At 35.6% G+C, this 7,706-nt stretch overlaps 1 protein-coding gene across 1 annotated transcript in view; it reads right to left on the bottom strand.

Moving 5' to 3' along the window:
• Positions 1-241: 241 nt before the first annotated feature.
• LOC101897187 (sodium-dependent dopamine transporter) overlaps positions 242-7,706 on the bottom strand; it is a 57,019-nt gene continuing 49,554 nt past the window's right edge. The window contains exons 3-9 of the mRNA XM_059120050.1: positions 5,853-5,987; positions 5,635-5,789; positions 5,392-5,564; positions 4,948-5,325; positions 4,633-4,870; positions 754-982; positions 242-687 (exon numbers count right to left, since the gene is read on the bottom strand). Of these exons, the coding sequence (XP_058976033.1) occupies positions 305-687; positions 754-982; positions 4,633-4,870; positions 4,948-5,325; positions 5,392-5,564; positions 5,635-5,789; positions 5,853-5,987 (1,691 nt within the window). The 3' untranslated portion in view covers positions 242-304. The remainder of the gene's footprint in view (positions 688-753; positions 983-4,632; positions 4,871-4,947; positions 5,326-5,391; positions 5,565-5,634; positions 5,790-5,852; positions 5,988-7,706) is intronic.

Raw genomic sequence — 7,706 nt, 5'->3', positions numbered from 1 at the left:
CATTGCATTTAGTTTTTTTAAGGTGAGTTTAATTAAAAAATAAAAAAGCTTGTTTTTTTTTTTTGGGTTTTGTGTTTTCACTTAAAACTAATTCCCTAAACAGTTTTGCATATCGAGATGGGGTTTTACTATTTTTCAGCTTCTCTTCTCTTGTTTTTTGAAGGGTGGGTATTTTTCTTGTTAAATTTTTTATTACAAAAAAATTAAGTATTTGTTTTAACAAATCATAATAATATGTGTCGTTTGTTTTTTTTTTATCTAAATGCTATACATAATAAATTTGAAATCTGGCAAATGGTTGATTTCAAACCTCTGATGCTTCTTTGGTATCGGTTAAGCGAACTTGTGTTGCATCAGCTGTAACACCATTCACCGATACCTGTTGATCACGCCAAGGTGTGGTAAGAATTCGCAAGCGTTCCTTCAATGTACCACGGGTAGTGCATAGTTTATAAATTGCCACGGCGGGTATCATCATAACCGAGGAGCCGGCAATACACCAACCCAAAGCATTGGCCCAACGTGGATAAGTATAGTCTTCATAGGAGAGTGGCTCATAACCAATCAATCCATAGACCGTGATGAAAAGCAAAAATAAGGGGGCCACAAAGCGCCAACACACTTGCCAATATTTACCAGGTCGGAAGCCGATCATATCACGTATATCTTCACAGAAACGATTGGTTCCTAATTTCGCAAAAAAAAAAAACAATAAATAGGCCACATAAAAACACTAATAAAAATGTTACAAACCATATATCCACGAAACAGCAATAGCCTCAAAGAATACCGCCACGAGAATCGAATATCCGGCTGCATAACGATCCAAAAGTTGAAAGAAGTAAAAGCCACCTTGTGTACAACTGGCCAAGCCGACTACAAAGTATAATGAAAATAGTCCCGCAACGAAGACTTCACGGTTTCGTCCTATCTTTGGAAATTCATCGCTCAACGCCGTAATAATGGCTTCTGAACCACCAAACTGAAAAAAGAAGAGAAGTCGGAAGGGTTATTATGTAGCATGTTTACGTCATAGCTTTTTGTCGGTTTAACATCATTTATGAAAAGTTATTTAGGGTACACGCAATGGAGTTGACAATTAAATTCCACTGGATTTTCCAAATCCTATGCAATGTAAACGTACTATCATGGCTCAATAAGAAAGGTTGTTAAACTTCGAAGAAACAAGGAAAATGCAACTCTGTACCGGAGAAATATTGAACATGCAACAAGATTTGTGTGGATCTGGCATCCCTTTATGATATGTAACTAAATATGTCATGCGAAGATTTCAAGCTGCTTATGTACTCTCACCTTTAAAATTTTTATTTCGTCGAAGCCAGAATTTTAATTTCTTTATATAAATCTAAATTTTAAGTGACTCCCCTTAAAAACTGTATGTCAACCAAATTGTTGTATGGTCGGTTATTACATCTTGCGATTGATAGATAAAAAAGTGATGTTGTCGGACACATAAATCGTTTTTCGTTATTAAAAGTTTCATTTAAGTACGAACTGTCCGATAAGCAAAAGGTCAGACAATCTTCCCTTTATATTTTAACATTACGTTTACTGAATTCATGTTGCCATATTTTTTTATTGATAATATGACAATAACAGCAAAATTTATTTAAATATAAAAGTGGATAACGCTAATCGTTTATTTTATATTGAATAACTGAATTTTAAATTTATTTCACGAAAATAATTACAAATTCGCATTTTGTTTATTTTTTTAAACTAAAATGAAGATGCCATTTCGAAAAATGCAGTGAATACCAGTTACTTTTAAAAAAGCTTGCCATATCTCTGTAAAAAATTCATATATTTTAATGGAAAGATGTAATAATGAGAACCCGATAATGTGAACTTTATACCTCACTTTTCCTAAAATAATGGATAACAAAAGGGGACTTTAAAGGAAAGATATAAGAACGGGTGGATTATTTTTTTTAAGAAAATTGGGTGTATGGAGATATGTCTACAGAGTGGTATTTTTATTACTTAACACAAATTAATCTACTTTCACTTTCTATACGACGAAATGGACCTGCATAGGTGACTTTTGTAATAAACCATAACAATATTCAAATGCGAAACTAAAAAAAATCGGTGAATAATGTAGCAAAAATCATCAAAATACTTAATATCGGGAGGTATGTTGGTGTATGAAAATCTGGCAACTCGTTAATGTACTTTTAAGCATCTCTTACTAAGTTGTTTTGTGCATCTCAAATGTCAAGTTATGCTTCCTTCTTCTTTACTGTACTTTCCTGGCAACAAGACGTGTTTAATAAAAACTCCTTTTTATATACTTCCTAATAGAAAACAAGTAAAGAGCTGTAAATTCGGCCGGGCCGAAATTGGAACAAATTTGGCAATTTCCAAAAAAAAAAATAAATAATTAAATAAAATCCGTTAAAAATTCTGTTAAAAATTTAAAAATACCGCATGTAGCTGTTATATTAGGATCTATACGACGACATTAATCTGTATAGGTAACATTTGTCATAAGCCATTACAATATTCAAATACGAAACTTAAAAAATCGGTTAGAATATCGCTAAAATCATCAAAATGCCGTATATCGGGAGGTACCGTTATATGGGGGCTATACGAAGACGTGGGCCTGGACAGACAATTTTCTGTCTTAGGCTGTAGTATCTATTGCGAACTTCAAATACCAAATTTGAAACAATTCCGGTGAATAATGTAGCTTTTAATCATTAAAATAATGAATATTGGGAGGTACCGTTATATGGGGGCTATACGAAGACGTGGGCCTGGACAGACAATTTTCTGTCTTAGGCTGTAGTGTCCATTGAGAACTTCAAATACCAAATTTGAAACAATTCCGGTGAATAATGTAGCTTTTAATCATTAAATGTCATCAAAATCATTTAAATGGTCTTCCTAGATCTGGAATCAATGTTTCCCAAAGGCCTATAATCTCTCAGACGTGGCAAAAGATTAACATTTATTATTGGTTTTTGACTGAAACGCATCTATATGAGATATAGACATTTGACTATATTCTTCAACGAAATCAGCGTTAACGAAATAGTCAGAAGTGCGTCTTTCCTGTATTTGTGAATTCTCCAAAAAGTCACTGGAATGGACATTTTCGTATTTTGTCTACAAAAGTTGGCAAACTCCTTCACACATTGAATATTTTTGGATGGCCATCCAAAACTGCTTGGCTTTTGCAATGTGCGGTAACCCCCATTCAAATGTGAGTGAGGATCGGGCGATAATTACGACCTGTCGACAATTTTACAGTTTTTTGGTCCATTTCAACTCCTAAATATATGGCGATCATCTCCAAAAAGAGTAGACTTCTATTCTGACCCTCATCTTATACACATGCAAAATTTCGTAAGGATCGGGCCATAAATGAGATCTGTATATGATATCCTGATATCCTAACTACTTAGTTTTGTTAGCTGTAGAAATATTACCAAATGTTTAATTCAAAATGAAAATATGTCAAAAAAAATATGACAAAATTGAAAAAAATATGAGAAAATTTTACAAAATCAATATTTTCATCTTTAGAGAGATATTTTTATACGATTTTTTAGACGTTTTTTCTTTCCTGTCAAGAGGCCACTCTGAATTAATGAGAACTGTCGAAATCAGTTCAGCCGTTCTCGACATATAAGATATATATAAGCATATCTCCTTTGATAGACATATATATCGCACATATTTTGCTATATATCCGATTTGTTGGATAATAACATCAATGTAAAGGTCAGAAGTAACCTTGTGATGGCTTTGTGATTTCCCCGGGATTTAAAATATTCACGGTTTAATGAAAAATTTTGATTTTTTTCAACACAAAAGATATGGTATATTTTACCCGCTAAATATTATCCGATGACCACCCAAATTAGTAGGCTTCTTCCCCGCCCTAAACTCTATCTACATGCGAAATTTTCGTCTATTGGTCTACAATTGCGACCTGTATAGCTACTGCAAAATCCGACATTTTTTCAGTATTTGGTCCATTTCAACCCCTAAACATTTGGCGATCATCTCCAAAAGCAATAGGGTTCTATTCTGGTCCAAGCCCCACCTACATTCTAAATTTCGTGAAGATCGGGCCATAATTGCGACCTGTAGAGTGATTACAAATTAACGTGGACAGACGGACGGACGGACATACATAGCTAGATCGACTCAGCTCGGCGAGCTAGGAAGATCCATATATACTTTCCTATATGGGAAACCAATATTTCGTGGTGTTACATAATTTTTGGCCCAATCAAACTTATAATACCCCCAACACATAGTGTTGTAGGGTATAAAAACACACAATAACTTTTTAAACTCTTCTTTTCATAAAACGAGTTATTTAGATTGTCAATTCCTTATTTACATACCGGTGTAAATAAACCTTAAGAAGTGTGTCACGTGGTGGCTATAGAATTAGGGATACGTAAGTCGATTTTCGATTAATCGACCTTAGGCATAATCAATGTAGAAGAATACAGGTAGATGCATCGACACTTGAGAACATTGATATGTCAAAAATTTTAAAATGTTTTTTTTTTCTTTTTTTAAATAAGTATATTTTTTAAATAAGTAGATTTTATAAAATTATATATGTATAGATCTTGTTGAACTTACCGAACTATCCAATCCCAATGTTAACAGCATCATAAAGAATATCAAAGCCCAGAATGTACTGCCCGGCATGGTGGCAATGGCGGCGGGATAAACAACAAATACCAAGCCAGGTCCCTCCGTAGCAACATCTTCAATATTTTGACCTGATGTATGAGCCATATAACCCAATACGGAAAATATCACAAAACCGGCAATAAAACTTGTGGCTGAATTAATACAACTAGTCAAGAGGGCATCCCTGAAACGAATTCAAGAGGGCATCAAAAACGATATTTAAAAAACAATTCAGTTGTTCCATTAGCATAGCATACTTACTTATAAACATTATTATGATATTTATTATATGATGCGTAGGCCAGCAGTACCCCAAAACCGGGACCCAGTGAAAAGAATACCTGAGTGGCAGCATCAACCCAAACTTCGGCCTTGTAAATAGCATCAAAGTTGGGATTTAAATAGTATTGAATACCCATGGCAGAGCCGGGTAATGTTATGCCACGTATCAGTAGAATTAGCAGCACAACATAGGGAAAGAGGGCCGTAAACCATACAACCTTGCCCGAGGTGCCAATGCCCTTCCACAGAGAGAAATAACATATCAAATAGACTATCAGCAGGCAGATGACCAAGTCCCATTTTATTGAACCCAAATTGTGAAGGCCATCACTTTGATTTAGTTCTAAGATGTAACGACTGTAGGAACGGAGGGTATGTTAGTAATTATCAAAAATAATACGATTTATTTTAATCGCAACTTACTTAAAATATTCAGAGGCGGCAGATTGGAAACGTTCACTGGCAGGTGTTGTGGTGGACAATGCTATGGTTAGATTTGCCAGTGATGTATTGAATTCGGAGGTAATTGTTGAATTGGGCAAACTATCGCTAATGTTGGAACCCAGCAGGGAGGGTATGCTGGCTTGTTGCTCGAACTGTGACAAAAAAAGGAAATAAACAAAAAAAATCTCATAATGTTTTTTTTTTTTTTAATCCATTACTTACCGGCCTACAATCATCTGTATTCCAGAAATTCGTACACGACGTCCAGGGCAATGCATTGGTAAAGGAGGCGAAAAAGAATCGCAATGACCAGGCAATAATAACATTGTAATAAAAATCAACATAGAATGCTATCAGAACCACTGCATAACCGATTCCTAATACGAGGGAAGAAGTGAAAGTGTTAATAGACTTCCTAATTGAAATTGGTGAAAACTTACCTTTGAATAATGGCACCAAACGACCCCAACATGTTATAGCACCTTTACGATTGTGTTGACCTAAAGCTAATTCCATGTAAAAAAGTGGTATACCACCAACTAATAACATAATGCAATAAGGTACAAGAAATGCGCCTGCAAGTAGATGGAAAAAATAAAAAACCTTTTTAGAAGAAGATCTGAAAACAGAGATTGGGGAGATATTGCCTCCTGACAGTGACAGAAAACTATGTCCATGTAAATGTGGTGATTAGAGAGATCACATGGTAGAAGAATACAGGTAGTCGCATCGAAACAGCTGCTGGGACAATGAACTGTCAAACTAAATTTGAAATTGAAAATTTTGAATGAAAAGTTATTCAAATTCGTAAAAATTGTTGAAAAATTAATATCATAATAATCTCCGATTGATATATCAAAACATATAAAAATATACTTATTTTTGAATTTTAATTTCAAAACTTTTGACATAACAATGTTCCCAAGCGTTGATGCATCTACCTATATTCTTCTACCATGGAGAGATCATAAGTGTTGCACTGTTGTTATACTTTTATTTCTTGGTCTTGCTCTCTTACTCTTACTGATGACGTGAACAGTAAGGACCGTGTAAGGACCTTAAACAGATAGTACATATACAGGGTGAGATGAAAAAACTGCAACCAACTTCAGACTGCTGTCATTTCCAAACCACTCGTCCGACAGTTGTTAAAATTATTCCAGTGACAGCTCATTATATTGTTTATAAGGGTACAAAAGCATTTTGGTGAGAATTTTCCAGAAAAAAAATTATTCGTAATGGAATTCAAGCGTAATAGTGTGATTTCTTTATATTTGGCTGGGAAACCACAAGTGGCCATCGTTAGAGCACTCCAGCATTTAAATGTGAATAAATCTTTTGTGTCTCTTACCATCGCTCGTTACCGTGATACTGGTAGCGTAGCCTAGCGACGTCAAGGAAGTGGAGGGAAAAAACAGGAACTTTAGCAGGAATGGTTCGAAAAGTAAAGAAGCGACTTGATCGAAACCCGCGTCGCAGTATCCGAAAAATGGCTCGTGGGCTGAACATATCGCAGTAATCCATTCGGCAAATATTGAAAAATGAGCTCGGGGTAAAGCCATTGAAATTCCAAAAAGTGCGAGAACTTACACCGCAACAGAAAGAAAATAGACTTAAAAGAGCTAAAGAGTTGCTTTGCTTGGCCGAAAGTGGTGAACTGCCGAATTTGGTTTTCTTCGATGAGAAAACATTCGTGGTCGAGCAGTTTGTAAACAAACAAAATGATCGTGTTTACTTGCCAAAGAGGTCAGCTGAAAATATACACATTCATTTAGCCGGCCATGGTGATGGTGTGGGCCGCCATAACAGCCGATCGTCGCTCTCCGCTCGTATTAATCGACCGTGGCATCAGAATATATGCCGAATATTATTGCGAAAATATTCTGGAGGGTATTTAAAAGCCTTGAGCACGCAGGACTCAGCACCATCGCACTCAGCACGCGCCACCCAAGAATGGTTACAAAATGAGGTTCCTCGCTTCATTTCCAGCGCACAATGACCATTAAAATCTCCGGATACCAATCCGTTGGACTATTGTATTTTGGAAAACAAGGTTGGCACTAAAAAATACCAAAGTGCCAATCACCGTAGAGCAATATTCGGGCAGCGTGTGATGGTTTCATTGGCCGTTTGAAGGCCATAATTCGTGCCAAAGGTGACCAATTCGAACAAATCTAAAATTATTCTAAAATTTTATGCCATTTCCGACATTTTTATACTCTACACCATAGTATGGAGGATATATTAAGTTTGTCATTCCGTTTGTAACACCTCGGAATATACATTTAAACCCC

Source organism: Musca domestica, unplaced genomic scaffold (assembly GCF_030504385.1).
Source record: "Musca domestica strain aabys unplaced genomic scaffold, Musca_domestica.polishedcontigs.V.1.1 16, whole genome shotgun sequence".
Lineage (NCBI taxonomy): Eukaryota > Metazoa > Arthropoda > Insecta > Diptera > Muscidae > Musca > Musca domestica.
Note: the sequence above shows the minus strand (reverse complement) of the source record. Positions and strands in the feature narration are given on the sequence as shown.